The sequence below is a fragment of the Haliaeetus albicilla genome, chromosome 2, assembly GCF_947461875.1.
Source record: "Haliaeetus albicilla chromosome 2, bHalAlb1.1, whole genome shotgun sequence".
Taxonomy (NCBI): domain Eukaryota; kingdom Metazoa; phylum Chordata; class Aves; order Accipitriformes; family Accipitridae; genus Haliaeetus; species Haliaeetus albicilla.
This window is the reverse complement of record NC_091484.1, coordinates 21,892,803-21,916,332: the sequence shown is the minus strand read 5'-3', so window position 1 is coordinate 21,916,332 and position 23,530 is coordinate 21,892,803. Positions and strand designations below refer to the sequence as shown.

The window sequence follows — 23,530 nt, the reverse complement described above, 5'->3', positions numbered from 1 at the left end:
TAAACTTTTAAAGAGACAAAGTAATCTCCTAAAATATTGTCAATATTTCAATTATCATGCGTTTGAATGCATGAGATTTTAATAATTCTACAAAAGTCTGTATGTCAAAGATATAAAACCTTCATGAATCTAAATCTCTTCATCAGCTGACTGAAACAGTTATTTTTATTGTTCTGAAATGTATCTCTTAAATTCCTCCTTTCCAAAGCTGCTGAAAGACATTAAGATCAAGAACATATTTCGAAGAAGAAAATAAGCATTAATAAATTAAATGTTCCCACATTTCAATTTGGGCTGGGATACTTATGCAACATGAATAAAAACTGTCGTAGATCTATGCAAAATATTTCAATGTAACCAACCGCATAATTTTAACCAAGCACAAAACAGGGATCACAATTGACACACATGAATATATGAACCCAAATAAATGGAATCCTTCAACAACTAATAGTTAAACCAAACTGAAAAAAAAAATGCTATATTGATTAAGGGTGATGTAACAGAGGATGAAGAATGATGGTTAAACAAGCAATAACTCAGTATATAAAATTTTATCACACTTAAACAGGCAGAGCTACTGTACCCCTACAGCTAACTGCAATTTCTAAGACCAGTGCAATAAATGATCCACAGTATTCAAAACCTGTGTATGATACCTATCAAGCTATTTGATTGTGAACTTCCATCAGCAGTTTCATGAACTCTTAATAAGACATAAACACATTTTGCTGTTTTCAGCATTTCTGCTCCTGTCAAAAAATAATCCCATCTAAACTTTCAACATTGTATTTGCCCCCCTGGTAGAGAAGCCATTAACTTGGCAAAAATCTTGGGAAATGAGCTGAATTGATGTATGTGAAATCGCCCTACTCAGGCCTTTTCTGAGACTGCTTCTTGGTTTAAAGTACAATGTGCCAGCACCCAAAAGACCCAGAGCACTGAAATAATGCCAGGAAGAACAGTTTTAATGGGTTTTTGAAGCAAAAACCAAGCCAAAGAATATACAGCAACTGTGAAGTATGCTTCTCAGAACTCACCTCACCGAGGCGACATATAAATTCTGCGCTAATCACAACTTCCTACAGGCTAGCTAGCCTCAAGTTGAGTTTATGGCAGTAAAGCAGCTGTAGGTGAAAATGGGCCACCAGGAGAATGCTCAGTCCAACTTCTGATGGAGGAATGTCTATAATAACAAATGACCCATCACAACAGAAACATTTGTCAGGAAGCTCTTTATAACAGCTAGTTGTATTAAATACAATAGGAACAATAAAGAAAGCGTGAGGAAGACTTCACTCTTTCTGGACTTTGCACTTATAATCAATGCTGTAAGTACATTGCTTTAACTGAATGCCATTCTTCAGTATCTCAACCTTCAACAGACTCAGACAGCAAAAGTGAGAATATATCAGCTACAGAAGAATATTTGTGTTCTTCATGAAAGGCCAGCCAAGTTAGACAGAGACAGGATACAAATTCACTAGGTTGGCAAGGAGGTATATGTCAGGAATAGCTGTTATGTAAGAGCTGACTTTATATTTTACTTCATCTGATATATTTGAATTGAGTAAATGTACTGGGAAGGACCTTCTAGTTTGTTATCCTACCTGTGAGAGTAATCGTTAGAAGATGTTTAGGGAAAGGATAAATAAACAATGCAAATGTTTTTCAGGGCCCTGAGGGAACCAACAGGCCTTAATAGCCCTGAGCAGTCTCACCCCGATGCACACCCATACTGTTGGCCAATGGGCCCAGGAGCCCCATTTAAGCTCACACTTGGGCTTAATCCTTGCTTGAGCTGTTTTGCAGGAATACCTGTCTCTGGCCCTCTCGCCTGTTGTTCCTGACTGGACCCCTGAATGGGTCCTGGACCTGGTTCATTATTTGCTTTGTCTGGGATTCTTCATGGACGTGGCTACCCAGTTCTGCTTGGATGCTGTGGGGCTATGGTCATGCTTGGCTCCTGGCTCCTTCTCCCATGTAGGGCATTCTCACACTTGCTGCTGCTCCCTGCCAATGTTGTAGTGGTGCCTCCACTACCCTTCAGCACTTCTCGTTTGTAGGCTGCCTGAACTGGAGGGGTCGATCCACATCACAGTGGATGTGTCATTAATAGTGTTTTAATGACCTGCCTTGACCCTGGTTTTTTTAAGGTCTTTATATACAAAACTCTTTAGACTCCTGGAACTACTGGAAAGGTATAAATCTGTTAAAGTGATAAAAAAAAAACTATCTGTGAAGCATACATAAAGAAATCTTTACTAACATCAAAGTTCTAGCAGGTATTACTTGTTACATTGATATGCTTTGCAATATGACAAAAAACTGGCTGATAAAAACTGGCTGATAAAAAAATGGATGGAGTATAAAAGAAAATATGTCTGCATATATAGTCTTAAATATAGATGGTTGGGTAGACGAATGCATCTAATGACACAAATATAAATTTTCAGAGATTGTATCTTAAGTGTTCAATCTATATCAATCTCTCCAAATACGCACTCAATGCTTTTCAGTGCATGTTCTCTATTAGATGATCCATGAACAGCATTAGACAAAATATTTTGTGCAAACTGAGCTCGAATTGATTCAGGAGAGGTCACTTTTGCCACTTCTGGATCGGTTGGACCCATTAGTTGCCTCCACTCTTCCACAGCATTTTCCTTTGTTAAGATCATTACCACCGATGGGCCCCTGTAAAATCAATATAAGGAAGCTCTTACACTATTCTGAGATGCAGACTTAGCTTTGACTTAGGAGGTACCATGATGGGTTATGATAAGCATGACGCTATCTGAATTTTGTTAAACTGTTTAAAATTTAAAATTTGTTTCTGAGTGTTTTGTTTAAGACAATATCCTATATTTGAAAGCCAAAAAGATTATGATGATCAGCTATTTGGATTTGGACTTTTTGTCCTAAAAATGATTCTCACCCAAGCACTTCTGAAGCAAGACAATGCATACTGTTTTATCAACAGCTATACTAACAGTATTATGAGGAAGACATTTGTCCTACATGGGAAGAACAAGGATACTATCAGAAGTTAGTTCTTTTTCTGAGATAAAAATCCAAAATAATAGTCACTATCCATAAGTTTGGAAAGAGTTTTAAATCCTCCTTTTAAAGGAAGAGCGTTCCGTGCTAGAAGCCAGTAAATTTGCCAGAAAGAGGGACAGAGTGCAGAATCCTTAGCCCACTTTGGACGTAGCATGTTTTGTTGGCAGTGTAAATTCAAAGTTTCATGTACACTTACATATCTACGTATTGTATAACAAGACACTTACTCAGTCATACATGTCACTAAATGTTCAAAAAAGGGTTTTCCTTTGTGATCCTTATAAAACTGTGTAGCCATTTCATGTGTTAAAGCTTCTTCTTTAATCTTTGAGATGGTAAATCCAGCCTCTTTAACTTTTTGCATAATGTCATCTAGGACAGTAACAAGCAAATTCATTCTTGATTGAAACAGTTTAGATGAAAAAAAAATTAAAAAGTTTAGATGCAAAAAACCACCCCAACTTTAAAAGTTTCAGAAAATACTAGATGCTTTTTTTAAAAAAATCACCAACACTTATTAAAATTCTACTTACAATATCAAACAATCATGGACAATATGACAAACCCTGCAACAGGCCTCTAAAATATACAGAAACCATTGTCATTGCGCTAATCCAGCTCTATGCAGGTGACAAACCCAGACTGTTATAAACTATACCAGTAGCACTCACTGTTGTTTCTCACATTGGACAGAATGTGGACTGTAGTTGTAATGCTCTATCACACACCAGCTGGCCTGCTAAAATCAATCTGGATTGTTCCAAGAGGGGGAGAAAGACTCACAAAAGCCAATGATGAATTAACATTGGAAAGGCTACCGAAATTTGTTAGGAGAGAAAAGAAGAATGCCAAGAAGAGGCTTTGGATATAAGGTTTAAAAAAAGTGGCAGCAAAAATCTTTAAGGTAAGATTCCAAATTGTACAGAGTGTTCCTTTTACTTTGACCTTTCCTCCTCATTCCCATTGTCTAATGGCAAGTTAAACCAAGGACTGGAATGCATCTAATTGAGCAATGACCCCTTTTGAGTCAGTAGAGATACCTGTCTGAAATAAGTAACATGAATTTGGAAAGCCTCTCTCTTCTTTGACTTGGAAGGATGCTGGGCAGCTACTTTGCCCAAGTACCTGGCTTTTAAACAGTTTAACTTAGCTAAGAACTCTCTCACTTCAATTCACTGCCATTCTTGTAAAGAAAGAGCTATAGGCAGCTTAAGCAAAGAAATTTGAGATCTCAGTATGAATTATGCAAGCCCTATAAAAGCATTTCTCTGTATGGAAAAAATATTTCAGAGAATAAAAAGAATGCATCTGACAGGATTTACTGCAGCGTACATTGGTAATATTTTGTAGAAAATACATCAGTAGACATAGCCCATACTTTCTAGATCACTTGCCTTTATGCTTTTTAGCAGCTGCAGGTTTGATTAATGCCAAAGTGTGCTCCTGAGGGAAGAAGAACTGTAATTCCTTCTGAGCATCATCAGGTGTAGAACTACCATGCAGCTGATCAATAGGTATGTTGTTGACTGCATACTTTGCACGTAAACTAAGTCATTAAAAGAGTGAAGTTACTTAAAGGAATAGCCATTTTGAGCTTTAACTATGACTAGCCTTAACCCAGTGAATATAAATTAATGTTGATCTGGCGACTTAAGTGCTTGATGATCTCTCTGTAGGAGTAAGAAGCCTTCATTGTCTACAAAAAGAACAATCAACTTTTTAATTAACGACCTGAAATACGAATACCTTTCCTCCCAGCTCTCATCTTGTTATATTTCCAAGATAATACCTGTTCTTTCTTAATGAAACAGCACTTCTGTCAACAACAGGTAAGATGACACCGCAGCAGTTTCTTAGAACAATACAATAAGCAGGTAAAACTAAGAAGTCCGTTTATAAAGTGTGTAGGAGAAACTTAAGCTACAAATAAAATATTCTACTGATGCAAAGTTTTCATTAAGCTGAGAAAATAAGCATCTGTTCTAAAAAATAATGGTACTATTTCAAGAAAAAAAAAGAATGAGATATTACCAATATTATTTCTCTGACTCAAGAGATCTGCTTTCACTTCAATACCCTTTTTTAAACTCAGCTTTTCATTGTGTTTAGCAGCCATTATTTCTGAAAAAATGCTATAGTTTCTATGCGTAATACAACACTTCTTCCAAGAAAAGCTTAACAAACTACAGAAATATGTATCAGTTCCCAGATGATGGCACTATAGCTACACCAGTTGGAGTGTGGTGTTCATTGAGATGAGGAATGTGAAAGTAAATTGGAAGCTGTGAATGATGGTTTATTATTTTAAGTATTACCTGTTTGGATTTTCCTTCATAGCCTCTTCAACAGTCTTTGGGCCTAATAAATCTCTCCAGTGTGCTACTGCATTTTCTCGTGTTAGAGCAAGTATAAGAGTTGGACCACTGTGAAATGGAAAAACTGGCATTAAAAAAAAAGTATGAAACTCTCTGTAATTTGTAAAAGTAATTTGATTATACATAGTCCAGGCTTGCAAAACGAGCTCTTATACTGGAGGATTTTAAAACCAATATCTGTTTAAACGGATACAGTCTGATAAAAACTTATGGGGCTTAAACATGAATTTAAATTTCACAGTTACTGAATGTTACTACAACAGCAAGAATGTTATAGAATTGGGCTATGTCTTTATCATTAGACATAAAAATGCTGATCAGCTCCAAAGTTTTTGTCCCAGCCATATCCCAACTTCCTCTAAAGGCAATATCCAAACATGATTTATTTTTCCTCCCTGAGGAATCCAGCACACAGCCTGGATGAAGATTTCAGAGCTTTCCTACAGACAACCTAAATGCAGCCTTCCAGAGTGGAGCTCAACTGGTTTCACCAAATCAATGGAATTTGCTGCTGACTTTGACATCATACATACAGAGATGGAGTAGCTAGTAATTTTTAAAAACCTCATTTATTTACCTGCTGTACTTGGAAATTACCTCATCTGCAGTTGTCTGATCCTGTTTTCAGTTTTACTAAACTCTCAGATACATGGGTATCTTGTAGCCATGTATCATTCAGGCTAATTAGTCATTGTGAAAATTTCAGTCTTATTTATAGATCCACATTCTCATTATTCATTCAAAGTACCTGGTCATTTGCTCTAGAAGGACTGGGAAGTAGTCTTGATTTTCATGCTCTTTGTAGAATTCACGTGTTTGTTCTTCAGATAGGATTATTTCTTTCTGCATTGCTATTTTGAAGCCATCGTCCTTTATTCTTTGCAGGACAGAATCTGTTTAATATATTGAAATAATGCTAAATTGCATCCATTCATTAATTTGCACATTTGCGAAGAAATGACATGGGCTTTCCAAATATAATGTTAAATTTTTACAGGTGAATTAATTTCCTAATTGAAGAACAGAAAACTAACTTCAAGCAACTGCTGGAGGGCTTCAGTAGTTGCCTGGACACTCAGAATGCTGATGCTCACCTTCTTAAGGCTTTCTCTCACTTCAGAAACCTCAGTAGGAACTCCTGACTGAGAAATATGATATGTGTTACTATCACCAAGGGAAGGTCTAAGGTTTGAATAGGTGGATATTCATTTAACTAAGTCTTACAAGACCACATGTGTAAGTAAGCAGTATTTGGCACAAGTAAAAAAATGACTCTATAATTACCTACACTGCAGAACTGCTGCTCTAAGCACCATACTAGATAACAACCAAGAAAATAAATACACAAGGAGAGGTCAAGATTGTAGTCTTTAAGATCTCTGTGTATAGATTATTTCAAGTACAGAGGTCCTCAAGTTATAAATAAAAATGCTATCTAGAATCTAGGAAGAAATGCAAATATATGCCCGAGAAAAAAAGTAAACTTCTTTGGATGGAGCTTCATGCAAATGGGGTAGATTTTTTGATACAATCTGTAAAATGCTGTCTGTGTAGACTTGCCCTTGTGCAGCACTACCTTGTGCAGCACAGAACACCCTGAGTCAGATCTTTTTCACCTTTCCACTGATCTACTTTGGACCTGCCATACAAGAATAATACCAGCTACTTTATTATGGTGGGAAGTATGATCCCCTATACTATACTTTTAAAATGCTAGCTTCTCTGAGAGGTCTTCTAGAAACATTCCATCCAAATATACAATCTAAAGACATTCTTGAAAAATCAACCAAAGGAACAAAATAGCATTGCCAATTACATTCTCAATATATCAAAACCATTAACCATGTAACCTTTTTCCTGACAAAGATTACTGTTGACTTAATGCTAGGGAGACAATATAACCTAAGAGCATTTCATTAATAGAGTTAGAACTTTTAAAAATCAAAATATGAGACTTTTTCTATACCCTAGATAGAAAGTGTAGTTATTAACACTTACGTCGTCTTTCCTTTAAGAGAGAAGGTCTAATTAAGGCCAAAGTCTTTTCAACTTTTTGGTCTGTCCTCTTTATTCCAAAATTTGGGAAAAAAAAGGCAAGTTGTCTACTGGCATCTTCTACACTGTCTTGCACATCACATATATTTAATATACTCTCAGTTTCATGGGTTCCTTCCAACCTAATGAGACACAAAGTAATACAGTATTTAAGTCACTGAATGCATTGAGTTAACAGTTGACTTCTTGAAGACGTACTTTCTTAAAGTTTAGTGAAACATAAGAATAGAATGCCAAACTAAGTTTTTATTAAATTCAGATTCATGACTAATGTTTCTGAGAAGATAATTATTAATCTTCTCAAAAAGTGCCTTGTCATGTGCTATGAAAGAGAAATCTCAGCCATGCAGCTTTTCTAATTCCCCTCTAGCTTATTCAAAAGTCTCTCTGTTTCATGAGACAGAATTACTACTGACAAGTGTACAGTGTATCATGAATGATCAATAAAAGGATTGTGCTTAATTCATGTACAGCATGATCATAAAAATGATAGCACTACAGAATTGTCTTTAACAGAGATACTTCTCATTGTTACTTGCCTGTATTTCTAAGGTTTATTTAGCTACGTAAATATAGTCATTCTTGGCCACTTACAGAAAATGCAATATTCCCCAGTTGTACTAAATTAATGCAGAAAGGGATACAGCAGATGTCAACAAAAATATCAATTATTATGGCAAGTTCTTTTCTGGAACAGTATTTAAATTCATGTTGCTTTAAGTAAATCTCTTGTCTAAATATAAAACTCGATCCAATATTTGAATTCTTGTGAACACTGTCTTTATTGTCTGATTCTGTGTATGCAACTATCATCCTCTTTAAAATTCTCTACAAATACTTGGCATAGGAAAAAAACAGACATTTCAAGATACCACGGTTGTGAACAATTTTTTATGCATCTTGGGAGGGGGAACAAAACCCCAAACCATCCCACTTGTTTGCAGGCTTTTACAGAGTGGTCCCAGGGAGCACAGCACTATTCAGGTGTCCCCTGTCTCCCTTGGGCCACATCTACAGCTTCCCAGCATACACAGGAGTAAACATGGGCAATGCTGGCAGTCACTTTGTCTGGGTGAACTAGAATGAAGTGGAATTGCATGGACTACACCAGCTTTGAAGTGTAGCACTGTTCCCATTCAAGGCTAGTTCTGAAACAGCAAGAGATCAGTGCCCTTTGCTTGTCACCTTTACCTAGGAAGCATGGAGTTTCTATGTTCCCACAGGAACTGTGATTGCATGGCTAGTGGGGGTCCCATGAAGGACCAGGTGAAGAACTCTGCCTGCTCCCTGGACCCTGTGAACCAGAGGAACATGAGCGTCCATAAGAATGGGCCTTGGTTCATGGTGTGCTCTGAATGCTGTAACTGAATCACATATACACATTTTCACTGGGAGTTACCTGTCTGGCTTCTCAGCCTCAGGCTCATCAGGCACACTCTCACTCGATTGATGTAGTTCTTTCCAGTGAGGAATAGCATCAGTTGCTTCTTTTTTAGTGATTACCAAAACGTGGCATGGTCCACTCATCATGAATTGAACAAAATCATCAAAATCAGGCTAAAAAACATAATTTTCCCCCAGTGACTTGCTGGAACTCTGAGTTTATCATCAGAAATGAGACAACCATCCTGTTCAAATCAACTCATAATTCCTGTTCTAAAATGGCATTCACATACATTACTCAAAACCCTGTCAAATTGTTTGGGAAGTTTTTTGATCAATCATTTGAGGCAAAAACATTTTAAAATGTCTAAAACAAAATTAACTGAGATAAAAGAAGTCATGGAACTACACTAAGCAAACACCACATGTTCTTCCAGGTTAAAATGCAAATGACGAGAGTGAAGAGAATGATCTAGAAATTCGATGTGCTCAAATGCTATGCTTGCAGTAGCACATCTAGTGTGACACAACAAACTGCAATACAGTTCCATTAATAATTTTTGAAACTAAAAATCATGTAGCTGGCTGTAAATATAGAACACTGAGATATTTGCAAGACATTTGTAGGCTTTTCTTTCATTCTCTTTGCTATGTTCTTTTCACTCCCTTCAGTTTCAACCTTCAATCCTATAAATGTACATTTTCATCAGAAAATAACTTTTGACGCTGTTGTGAGTTTTTAATATTTTTTCCTTGTATGTCACCTTTTACTTCAATATTGTGAATTTCCTCAAATATCTTCTCTCCTTTTAAATATTTGACTAAATCTTTTCTTTACCAGTCACCCTTATCTGACTGTGTATGATACATTTTTCCTTTAATAATACAAGTATGAAATATTCACATGTATGCTTTCAATTCATTGCTTTTCTCTTTCAGTTATCTTCATACTATGCATACACTTAACCCATTTCACAAGATGAACAAACTTGAAAGATACAGAATAAATGCAAGTACAAGAACATTTAGTATGACATATAAAGGGAGTGTTTATACTGTTGTGTCTTCAAAAGTACACTTGCTCATGTCAGAAGAAATAGGTGTGGCTATTAGATTTGGCTGTCCTGGATCACCCAGCTTCATCATTAAAAAGAAACAATTTCTGCTTCCAGTTATATCTGAAGGTCTATTGCCTTGAGTCTCCATTCTGTTAAAACTGGCAGCCTCTGGACCTTCAGCAAGCTTGCAGAGTATTAAATGGGAAATAATTTTGCCCACTGAGCACAAAGGAATCTATATTCTATTTTGTCACATTAACATAATTATTTTTCAGTCTAAAATTACACTTAAAGAATGGCAAGTAATTGGCTCCTCAATATGCATAGGGCCCTCTGGACCACTTCTTATAGTTCATAGTAGTTTTGTTATTCTACCTGTCCTGATGGAGATCTGCTGTGGTGTAGTCGTGCTGCCATGTATCAAGCATTGCATGCTTCTCTGTCTTTGTTCCTCCCACGTCTCCCTCTATACCTAACTAATCTCAAATTTGGCTGCTGTTCTCATGAAGATGATTTATTTTTACCTCCATTTCAAAACTGCCTCTGTCTAAACTACAATCCCAGCTTTGCCAAAACCAAGCTCTTCATGACTCCTTACAAGCTCTCCCTGTTACTTCCTTTCTAAACCATAGGGCAGCCATCTGGTGATTATTATCAGATTTCTTTTTTCCCTCTGGCTTCAGCAGGAACCATCTTGTCTCACTCTCATTCATTTGGAATGCCACAAGAACACTTTCCCAGCTCCTTTTGATTATGCCAACCCTTTCATTGATCCCTTCCATTGGTCCCTCTAAAAATATCAAACAAACTAGTTGTCTGCATGTAATTCCAGTCTCTATCTTACACAGATCTTAAATGGGAGAAGGTATAAATATTTGCTAAGCAGCTTTATTTTTGTGATTCAGATCCTTCTGTAGAGTTAACTTTAGCTATCATACTGCCAAAGCACTTGACAATATCCAGGTGATAGTTTGCTAGACCACTGCCATTTAGTGGTGACCAATATAATTTCATTGTTTTCTTGAACTTTCTGTCTGTTCTTAGCTATTTGTTGTCCCCTAATATAGGATAGGGCCAGAAAAATAAACGTCAATGGAGATGCTTTCTTTTTCTGCCTGTGCATGTGCTTATTCCTAGTACTACCCCATGATAAAGGCTGTAAAGAAGAAAAAACGTAATATATAGTGCCACTTATTTTCTGGCTGGAAGAGTACATGTCAAATAGATACATACTGTCATATAGATGACACTGGATTTTGGTAACGTGCTACATTTCAGCACTGAACAGCCTATGTTTAGGGCCATGACTAAGGGTCATACACATTCTAATAACAAAAAGGACTACAAAATCTTTTGGTATTTAATTGGAGTTCAGTTTAATTCAGTTGGAATGTTAGAGTGCTACCAAGCCATATTTTTATGAATCGATAAGAAAAAAAGAGACATACTACCTCCTTTTTTCTGATAATATCTGCTTTTTTCTGTGTACAAAGTCTACATTAATTCAGTTCTTCAACATACTAAAAATTCACAAGACAGAGATTTGCGAACACATATAGCTACAATGATATGTTTTACCTGTTCCTTTTGTTTAGCTTTTAGTTTGTTTTTACCTGTTCTTTATTCTGGGCATAGAACACTCTGATCTGCTCTTCAGTTAGCATTTTCTCTTCTGCTGCTTCAATGTCAAATCCTGCATCTCTAATCTGCAATTATTCAGTTATTACTTGGTGGCATTTGAAAATGGATATATACAAAATCATATGTTATTGTAAATCTAAAGATTGATTGATTTTGGAAGCTACCTTAAGTTTAAAATTCTCTGAAATATTGCAAATATAACTGCTACATGTGCCTAAACTGAAGTTCCAGCTTTTCAAAGCACTTCACTAAATTCAGGATTATAATGCTCACTAAGTTAATGTTTGTGAAAAATACAGTGCAGTTCGATGTATGTATTCCTTCAGTAGTTAATAAGCCCTTTTATTTAACATTGAATAAACTCATTTTAACCATTGTGAGTGATTAACATGCAACCACTTCTAAAAATGTTGTTATAACTGGTATTATAATCATAGTAGTCATATAAATTTGTACTTGTCGCAGTTGTTGTATTAGGCTAAACTACTTGGCTTTAGAAACAGCAAATAAACAAAAATGAAATGTATTTTATGATTATCAATTTTAAGTTACATTACTGCACTAAATTCAAGTATGTGTAAGAGATGGACACTTACATGACTTATATCAAAATTCATAGTCCACTGGTATGACGTTTATACCACATACTGATATTTAAACAACAAAGGCACTGCCCAGCCCCAGTACTGAAGTACTGATCACACGCCAATATTAATCTGCTTACCAGCACTTTGCTCTTTAAAAGCCCCTACGATGCTGCTGAGTGTTTCCAGACTGCCTTGACAAGGCTGAGTGCAGAAACAGTATGGGTACACACCTCATAAGGCAGTATAAAGGCAAAGCCAAGGAGCAGCTGCCCAGCTCCAGCTAAATTGCTTTCAAGCACAGCCTGCTTTTTCTGCCTTTACTGAGCTTCCTTCCTTTCTGGCCAAGGTAGAGTAATTGCAGAAACAACCTATACAGCGCTCCGGTTTTCCTTCCTGCAAAAGTCACTGGCTCTGCCATAATCCTTTTTAAAATTAGCATAATTTTATCTTGATATCTAGTGTTATGAGGCATATTTTTTAACAGAAACAGTGAGAAATTCCTGTAATTGCCATGAGCATTACTATTGTATCATATTCTAGAAAGCAAAAGAATTTTTCTTTCACTGTGTGATGGCTAAAACAAATACTGAATTCTTGGACGCACCCTGGCATACTTGCTGGAATCACATTCTCCACTGCAGGAACAAATATTGCACTACTGACAAATATTAGTGTACAATTACTAGTGCACATGGATTAGCCTTATCATCTACACACATATATTGTCACATCTGTCTGCGCACACACTCTCTCTTCCATAAGAAACTGGTTAGTTGATTTTTGTGTGCCTACAATTCTTTAAGATGCTATGTGAAGAATTAACTTCACCACCACAATCTCTAGTTCTTGTTTCTATTGTGATATGAGGGAAAAAAGACACTTTTCTGTTTGCAGATTTCATGTGTCACTGGTTGGCATGGTATAAATCAAAGTCACACCTCATCTACTGACATAAAATATTAAAGCATTAGTATCAATCTGAACACCATATTATTTCAGGGCAAAATTATAACGCTTTTATCATCCTTATCAGAGAAGCATTAACAGATCTTGTTCTAAAGCCTGGGCATAAATTAGGATCTACTTAATCTTACATCTTGCTACTACACATCTTAACTAAATAGGATGAATGAATCTTTTCAAATTCTGTCTACCTTTTGTTTGATTTCTTCTACGCGTCCCTTTAAGACATCATCAGGTTTTATAATTCCAACAGAATATCTGACTACTACTTCTGGAAAAGGGAAAAAATCATGTGTCAATGAATACATTTATCAAAATAAATACACAACTAAATTTTCCATTAGTTACAAGTGGGTTTCTCTAAATAATTCTCCATTTTAATATTGAGATGGCCAAACAGTGGTTCCAAAAAACTAGGGACTCCAGAACTTAAAGCATGTCTTGGAGTGCAGGGCCATCCTTGGCCATCCCTGGAATCCACATTCCTGATGAACCACTGGTGTTTTGGGTAATATGGTGGAGAAATGGTTCGCATGCAGCTAGGTGTGGTAGAAAAACTGCAGTTTAAGATGGATGCTTTGTCTACGGAGCTCTGTATGTACATGACTAGAAATTTGAAAGGAATGAATATTACTAAGGAAAATTCACTAAGTGAAAATCTGTATGAATATTGGAGATTTCCAGTAAAATACACATTTCTTGTCATAGTAGATGTTTGTTTCCTCCCTTGGATTGTGGATGCTGAAGTAATACATGCTTGCTAACACAATCTAATGTTTAAAACAACAGGTGTTCCTGGTTGTAGACATACTGTTACAACATCCGTAGCGTACAGATCCCTGCAAAATGACAGAAAGCGGTCAGAAGAGAACATAAACTACATCATCTTTGCAGAATGTGAAGTGTACAGTTAAGCATTAGAATGTAATTCAATCAGATCCCAAACACTGTAGAAGAACTTAACGATAGCTCTAACAGAAACACCAGGCTACTACTTTGTTTCCTATACTAGAAAACACTCATAGGCACCTGCATGTGGTAAGGAAAATATTCCCACAAAATGTCAGTGTATTATGGCTTCTGAAGGATCCCCTAACCTCAAGCTGAACCCAAGCTGAAAACTCTGTTCCCTGATTTTGTTGCACATTTAGGTTCCATTGATTAGTGTGAAGTCTGTATATACATGCTGAAGGATTTCTGATACTGTACAACTAGATCTCAGAGGGTTTATGAGAAAAAAAATAGGCTAAAGCTGAGGTCAGGAATATGTCACTTGAACCATACAATAAAGAAGGCATGAAGAGGAAGAAGGGACATGACTTAATCCACGACTGTGATCTAATGCCTTCTTACACGAAAAAAAAAGGCAAGATCAAGAAGAAGGAGAGGATGGAGGAGTTTATTCCATCTCAATGTTGCCGAATGGCATTCTGTGTATACATGAAGCAGTAGGAAGCTTCAGTAGCCACAGATAACAATAAGAATAGAAAAGATGTAGTTCCCAGCTCATGACAAGCCTGAGATAAATCATAGACATGAAACTCACAAACAGGTTGGTGCTTATTTTTCCATCTTTTTGGAACCTTATCTTACTATTGTGGATTTATGCTCATATGTAAGTCTGTTCTTTAGCTCTTTAATCTGGTGAAAGTTAATTAAAAATAATCTGAGATACAAGGCATGCCATTCCTTCACAGATTAACTCTTCCAATCCTCTCAGGTTGCCCCCATCTTGGTATTCCTGCAGAACATCCAAGGGTTAACAAACACCACCTCAACAAAAGTGCATAGCTAACACAGGGACTGTGTAGAAGTGACTTTCAGGCATTGGTTTTACACAAGAAAATTTCCTGGCACACAGCACTGCTGCTATGTGCCAGGGACCTGAAGTATGAAGGTTCCCAAAGAGGGGGTGAAAATACTAATGATGACAGTCCGATATCTTAATTCCTTACAGAAGAAAGCTTCCCGTCCATTTGATATCCTCAATCATAGCCTCTCATATTATTAACTCAATCAAAGGAAGGTCTGTTAGTGCTGGACATACCCGATTCTTAATCAAATAGCTAAAAAGACATTTGTTCTTTTTCTTTCTATTAACATTTCTAAAATAAATCAAATATATTTACCCTCAGGTACAGGCTCCTCAACAGTCTCTTCCGATGATTTCTCTTCTAGGAAAACAAGTTCATCTACCTAAAGTAATAGCAAATAGAGTAAAAGTACATGACCAGTGCAAAACTAAAGTCACCAGACAGATTGTCAGATCTTTACAACATTTTTAGTTTAACCTAAGATCATCTTTGCTACCCTGGAAAGCAGGCAGTTCTAAGAAAGACCTTGGGTTAGCCTCATTTTCCTTAACTGAGCTACAGTTTGTTAAAGTTTCCTTTTACTGTAAGCGGAGTTCTTTGATCTCCATTTTCACTCAAAACAAGCAATAAGACATGATTATTTCCCATGTCTGTATTTGTTCCATATTATGTATTGCTATTAAGTTATATATGAAAAATACTTAGTCCTGAAAGAAAAAAGATGACTAGAACTTTTACGTGTTAGTGACATTTTGTCCATCTCTCCATTCCTTGCATTAACAGGCTAACCTGTAAATTTCTTAAGCTTTTATAAAGTACCATTTAATGGAAATTTCTAAAAAAAAAAAACCCCTCACATATGTCATTTTACTGTTAAGAAAAAACCACAAAAAATTAAACATTACCAAACCCACTATCACAGGCATTTAGAGAAACCATGTAAGTGTAATAAAAATACTCATTTATATTCAAATATCTGTTTTGTGAGTACCTCGTTACGTTCCTTCTGTCCAGCTGCAATTTCCCTCTCTTCTTGCACTAGCTCTGTTATTTTCTTACTTATAAGAGGAGCATTTACACCTCTCACTATTGTAATAATTTTGCCATTCTGTAAAAGAGAAAATAATACTCTTGGTGAGTTCTCGTCACTTAGTTTACACATTTATTTAAGTTTTGGAACATGCTATATCTCGCTATTTTTTTCCAGCAACAGGACTACTTTCTATGCCCACTGAAGTGAATACCAAAGCTACTACTGCCTCTACTAGTTCAGGATGAACCTTTCTTGGTTTACTTTCTCCCTTCCTTCTCCACCTAATTCTCCATGTTTATTTCTAGGCTCACCATTAATAGTACAGTCAGAAGTAAATGCAAATACAGAATTTACTAGCTCTTAATTTCCGTAACATGGAGTTTTCTATCTTTTTATTTTGTGTTACCTTTTTCAGTGGGTGCTCTACCGCATTCAGGCGCACCATACTGAAGCTAACTACTGGTGATCAAAGATACTGCTAACTTCACTTGGCAGCATTCAGATTCAAACCTGAAAGTGTCCCAAAAGTATCATTGTTCTTGGCCCCTAGTTGTGGGAATTCAAATCGTAGCACCCTGAAGTCAAAAAACCCACCACCTCCTAAGTGAGCAGTGTTCTACAGTGGTGTCCTACAGTGGTGTCCTACCTAGGTGTAGTAGGTACTAACTGTTACTATTTTCTGTTTAGTGTCTCATGAAGATATGTACAGTTCAATGTCTCATGAAGATATGTACAGTTTGTTCTGTATCCATCAGTGAGAGATAATAAATATATTATTAATTGTTGCAATTGCACAGGTGTAAGAAATGCAATTTTATTTGCTTCTCTTAAAAACCTGAAAGTGGCAGGAAATGTAAAGTCTTTTTCCCTGAGGGAAAGTGTGCATAAAATGGTCATTTTGGTGTAGGCACTTTATGTGAGGCAACCCTGGAAAAAACTTACATGGATTTCTCACTAAGTAACTACCAGAACTGTGGCTACCACAAATCTTCTGTGGCTGTATGTGCAGCAACCACAACAAAAATGTGCTCGAGAACCACAGATTTCAGCATGGGAAACAGCCTCAAGTAAACATCTGATGATATGATCCTACATACTGTAAAATGTAAAGATCTGATTTATACAGCTTCACATTTCTTTTTAATCTACTGAAAAATTAAAGCAAAAGTAGGCAGCACATTAAAAGAAACTGATGTGATGTACTTACAACACAAAAAAGAAAGACAGGTTCACATTTATTCCTAAATGGTTTCAGAGTTGGAATGCTGTCAGCCTCTGCCTGAAGTCAGATGAAAAAGATTATTTAAAGTGTGTATATGTATGCATATATATATACATATAAACCATTTTGCCTGCAAGAAAACTGCAGTCTTATATACTTTGGTGTTGCACACTCAAACTGCAGTCTTAAACACAACTAGCAGTCGTTACAGCACTTGCTGGTGATGAAGAAAGAATGGGTTTGGTAACATGGGATTGGCCTCCCTTCGTATTACAGCAGCTAATCATGGAAAAATACCTTATCCTAATACTGTTTTCCCATGTAGGTTACAATAACATACATAAATGAGGAAGTAGTCCACACGGTCTTGATGGAAGAGGTTATCCACTGTATTAAGTTCTTTGTGATGTGGCCAACGGTATGAAAACGCTTGAGATTATCTCTGAACATAACTGCCTGCTTTTCTGTGTATAAAAAAGTACATGTATTTTCTGCAAAAAAATGCCTTGATCAGGCAATTGAAAGTTTTCAGTAACATGAAAAAGGATGAGCTTGGTCAACATCTGGGAGGAACTGAATTTGTGCAACAAATCGATCTACTTTAAATATGATGTATACCTCCTATTTTATACTGCTAGGGTAGAGGAATATTTTTACTACTACAGTTTTGTGATAATTTATTTTTCAATTCCCCCTTTTTGTTCTCTTAAGAATGAAATACAAGGGAATATTTGGGGAAAAGATGTAACAGCATTTTTCAGGGATGTAAGAATTTTAAATGTGATAATCCATAATGTGGAGACTTAAAACTAAAAATCATATAGTCTGGCTTTTGAATGTTTCTTCAATCTTATCAAGAAAAACAAGTTGTGGGATATTGGGTCCCTTTCTATTATAGCTCCTTCCATATTTATTAACATTTCTATTCTACCTCTAAACAAAGTCTGACGAGAAGATATGCAGAAGAAGAGGCAACCAGGCCAAAATTATGATGACTCAGTATAAGGACAGTAAAATGAAAGCTCTGTATATGCAGACAGATAAAAAGATATATTTAAAATAAAACGTAAATAAAGTTCCATATAGAATTCACATCCTTACCACCGCAAAATGCAACACATCATCTTCACCAAACTCGTTCTTCAGTTTTCTGAATAAATTCACCACAGCTTTGCAAGGACCACACCAAGCTTGATACACATCTATCACTAAAATGTAATAGTTTGGAATTACAAAGAGCTGACTTGTGGAACTTATAAAAGGAGACACGTTTATGAGTGTGTTGGAACAGTATTGGGAAGGCATTCACATGCATCTTCAGTCCTCTACTAGTCAATGAATGAATGCATCATGAATACATCAATGTATTCAGTGGATACATCACGGTTTCCTCTTTTATTTCAATTATTTTTGACATCAACAACCTACTTCACAATACTGTTTGAGATGATTAATCCAAACAGCTACATTTCTCTCATATTCCTTTTTCCTTTTAATTTTTCTTTTTCTCTTTCTACTGTTGGTTTTCATTCTTATCTAGATCTGTATTCTACAGGATTTTTACCTCCCTGAGCCCATGCAGATCATTTCTTTCCCACTACTATTCTTCTGTACATATGATCCCATTACAGATTTGTTCCTTCTACCCAAACACAATTCCTAGGAGACCCAGGAGACATTGTTATTGGACCAAGCAAACTGAAAACGGGATAATATACATCATAGGACATGCGCTCTCAGGAATGCTGACCAATTAACTGCTAAGTACAACTGTACAGTACTAATTTAGTCTGTTCAAGATTTTAGTGAAAAACTTCCACAAAAGTGCCCAACCCCCTACCATACAGAATAGCATATTGGAAAGTTATTTTCTAAACACTGGTGCATAACAGTGGATAAAATAATGGATAATATGATTTATGAAAAGTATTTATCATAGATGACAGTTTATATTCATAACAGAATATATAAATTTATAAATATGTTAATATAGCCTTTCTTTAAGAGATAATATGGCACTAGTCTAGATTTATGACAAGTATCTATTAAAGACAATATGATATATAAGTATGAAAAACTGTACATATCTTCATGAGACATTGAACTGTACATATCTTCATGAGACACTAAACAGAAAATAGTAACAGTTAGTACCTACTACACCTCTTGTCAGCAACATTTCATCCCACTGGTTTTGATTGGTTATTATGGCCTGAAATAAAATGAATTGCCATTTTAACATCTTAAAAGGGCAGAAAAAAAAAAATCTATTAATCTCTAGAATTGTTCAAGTAATTAGGATGTATACCTGGAACTGGATTTCTTTCTTCTTGCCTGCCATTTCCCTGTGATTGTAGGAAACATATGGAAATATGAAGCACATTTAACAGTTTTTTAAAAGAACATGTGACATGCAGAACTGATTTATATGGTTTTCAACACAGCACTGCCTTCTGACTCCCTTAAAAATTAACACAATTGAAGCCCCTACAACAATGGCAGTTACACCCCACGACAGACTTCTGTGTAGCAATATACAATTTATTTGCAAAACCCACATAGCACAGGAAATAGAATAAAACTTAATTTCTTAATCTGTTAGGGTTTGCTGTGGTTTCAGCCCAGCCAGTAACAAAGCACAATGCAGCCGCTCGCTTAGTCACTCCCCCGGCCACGGTGGGATGAGGAGAAAATATAAAGAAACGCTCGTGGGTTGAGACAAGGACTGGGAGGCATCACTCACCACTTATGGTCACGGGCAAAAGACAGGCTCAACTTGGTGAGGAAAACAAAATCAATTTAATTTACTACAAATCAAAACAAAACAAGGATATTAGGAAGTAAACCCCAACCTTAGAACACCTTCCCCCCAGCCCTCCCTCAACCCCACTCCCGGTTCTCTCCCCCTCCTCCCCGCAGCGGCGCAGGGGAACAGGGGACGGGGGTTGGGGTCAGCTCGACACACCTTGTCTCTGCCACTCCTTCCTCCTCGGGGGAGGACTCCTCACCCGTCCCCTGCTCCACCATGGGGTCCCTCCTGCAGGAGACAGTCCTCCACGAACATCTCCAACGTGAGTCCTTGCAGTTCCTCACAAACTTCCCTGGCGTGGGTCCTTTCCCTGAGCCAATCTTCAGTCACAGACTGCTCCAGCACGGGCTTTGCCACGGCGTCCCGGCCATCTTGGGGGGCATCCCCCTGCTCCGGTGTGGGCTCCTCCCTGGGCTGCAGGTGGGCTTCTGCTCCCCCGCTCCCCTCCAAGGAGTGCAGGGGCACAGCCTGCTGTCTCACCACGGGCTGCAGGGGCATCAACCTACTCTGTCCTCCCTCTCCTTCACTGACCTCGGTATCTGCATCGGTGTCCCTCTCACATTCCAATCCCACCACTCATTGCCAGTTCCCCTTCTTAAATCTGTTCTCCCAGAGGCACTACCACCGTCCCTGATGGGCTCGGCCTGGGCCAGCGGTGGGTCCGACTTGGAGCCGTGGAAGCTTCTAGCAGCTTCTCACAGGAGCCACCCCTGTGGCCCACTCCCCTGCTACCAAAAAAACCACACCACACAAACCGATAACAGGGTCTTCAAAATCTTTTGTCCTCAACAATTTTTCAAGCTTATAATTACTCTGTTCAGAATGGCCACAGGGACCTTGGATGGGATGACAGCTGCTGTAACAGTGGACTGTTTCAGAAAAATACTGATTAAAGAGCTTCAACTCTAATGACATCAAATCAGGCTTCCTATCTTCTGGGATACATGAAAAACAATGACTTACATGTGTCCCATAACTAAACTCCCAAACTGAACCCTGATGCATTCATCATTCTGTCATTAATAAAAAATGTCCTTCATATTTTTATTATTTTTTTAATAGATAATAAAGTATGAACTGGGCAGGAGAACTCTCAGTTAAGTTACATATGTCAAAGTTTGACTTCAGCTTCCAAATAGAGCTTGACTGAACAATAAATGTTATCACTGCATCAGCAGATCAAGTGGAGGTTTCTGAAGTTCTTGATTAAGATGGTAGTCTTTGTCTTGGGGAAAATGAAAGTGTCACCATGAATTTGACCTCTACTCCCACTGGTAACTGACAAGTCAACCAGCAAATATGTCCAGAGTTTGAACTATCCTGGCATTCCCACTGAAGCTGCTACCTTAAGATCACAGAATGAGGCATAGTGGCAAATGTGAGAACTCTTACCCTGATGCTTTTTTCACATTTCATCTAAAAATATTATTAAGGAATAAAATTTTAAATGCAGGCTTTCTTCAACTCATTTAAACCACGTAGCGAGACAGAGTCATTAGCACGGCATTAATTTCAGTCCTTTAAAGACTCTGAGGACATGATGCTAACTATTGAAACCACAGGGAACTGACAGATGAAAATATACCATATTAGTAGGAAATCTTCAGCAAAAGAGCATGTCTTTCAGTTACCTACAGTCACTGAGCAATAACAATCAATGCATTGCAAGACTAGATCCACAAAACATATTCCGCATACATGACAATGGACTATACTTCCCAATTGGCCTACACATGCTCCCCAATTAAAAATGTGCAGTCATGCATTCTCAGATGGCAAACAAAAGCACAGTAGAACAGACACATGCTACTGTATGCAAATATGCAAATATACACGTTAATCTGGCATAGTAGCTGTATGAGACAGACATGTGAAGATACATGTGACATCTATACTTTTAAATAAAATTTTCACATAACACATTCTCTCAGTAATGCAGTCAGTATTATACTGATAAAACATGGCCAAGCACATTTTCTCTGTTATCTATGATACTGGCAACATGCTTCACCAACCTTGATACAAGGCATTTTGCTATCCACACTTCATCAAGTATGTGCAAACGCTACACCTCTTACCACACACTCTACAACCAAAACTGCTTCCTCGGACTATTCACATATAAAAATAGACCTGGGTGCACACTCAGGTACACTGTCAAACTGACATTCAAATATGCACATTTTTTGCAGATAGACATTTAATATTGTATTGGCTTTGTGTGGCAAGGTTTTAGTAGCGGGGGGGGTTACAGGGGTGGCTTCTGTAAGAAGCTGTTGGAAGCTTCCCCTGTGTTCAAGAGAGCCCATACCAGCCGGCTCTAAGATGGACCCACCACCGGCCAAGGCCGAGCCAATCAGTGATAGTGGTAACGCCTCTGTGATAACATTTTTAAGAAGGAAAAAATGTTGGGACAGAGGGAAACAGCCACCGGAGAGAGGAGTGAGAACATGTAAGAGGAACAACCCTGCAGACACCAAGGTCAGTGAAGAAGGAGGGGGAGGAGGTGCTCCAGGTGCTGGAGCAGAGATTCCCCTGCGGCCCATGGTGAAGACCATGGTGAGGCAGGCTGTCCCCCTGCAGCCCATGGAGGTCCACGGTGGAGCAGATATCCACCTGCAGCCCGTGGAGGACCCCACACTGGAGCAGGTGGGTTCCCGAAGGAGGCTGTGACCCCGTGGGAACCCCGGGCTGGAGCAGGCTCCTGGCAGGACCTGCGGATCTGTGGAGAGAGGACCCCACGGAGCAGGTTTTCTGGCAGGACTTGTGACCCCGTGGGGGACCCGCGCTGGAGCATTGTGCTCCTGAAGGACTGCACGCCGTGGAAAGGACCCATGCTGGAGCAGTTCGTGAAGAACTGCAGCCCGTGGGAAGGACCCATGTTGGAGAAGTTCGTGGAGGACTGTCTCCTGTGGGTAGGATCCCACACTGGAGCAGGGGAAGAGTGTGATGAGTCCTCTCCCTGAGGAGGATTGAAGCGGCAGAAAATAATGTGTGATGACCATAAACCCCATCCCCGTCCCCCTGTGCCGCTGGGGGGGCTTGGTAGAGAATCCAGGAGTGAAGTTGTGCCCGGGAAGAAGGGAGGGGTGGAGGGAAGGTGTTCTGAGATTTGGGTTTATTTCTCATTACCTTACTCTGGTTGATTTGTAATAAATTGAGTTAATTTTTCCCCAGGCTGAGTCTGTTTTGCCTGTGATGGTAATTGGTGAGTGATCTCTCCTGTCCTTATCTCGACCCACAAGCCCTTTGTTATATTTTCTCTCCCCTGTCCAGCTGAGGATGGGGGGAGTGATAGAACGGCTTTAGTGGGCACCTGGCGTCCAGCCAGGGTTAACCCATCGCAAATATCTTAGCATAAACCTTCATATACATATATACATGAAAATATTCAAGCACTTGTGAGATTTTGACATGCACCTGTGTGTACGTACATACATACAGACACATAGTTCCCTGTGCCTAAGCACTTGTCTATGACAGCGGGTCCCTGCATGCTCCTAGGTAGCACTCTGATGGACTGTCGG

The 23,530-nt window shown here is 38.1% G+C and overlaps 1 protein-coding gene across 1 annotated transcript; it reads right to left on the bottom strand.

Annotated features, from left to right (window-relative positions):
- Positions 1–2,380: 2,380 nt before the first annotated feature.
- NME8 (NME/NM23 family member 8) lies at positions 2,381–19,535 on the bottom strand. The gene is made up of 15 exons (XM_069799094.1): positions 19,503–19,535; positions 19,349–19,406; positions 18,296–18,402; positions 17,180–17,251; positions 15,931–16,047; positions 15,255–15,321; positions 13,317–13,396; positions 11,548–11,640; positions 8,893–9,050; positions 7,437–7,615; positions 6,187–6,331; positions 5,379–5,486; positions 4,458–4,609; positions 3,291–3,435; positions 2,381–2,697 (listed from the first exon to the last, which is right to left on the bottom strand). The coding sequence occupies exons 1-15, from the start codon at positions 19,533–19,535 to the stop codon at positions 2,475–2,477; spliced, it is 1,737 nt and encodes a 578-aa protein (XP_069655195.1). The 3' UTR covers positions 2,381–2,474.
- Between the last annotated feature and the right edge of the window lie 3,995 nt (positions 19,536–23,530).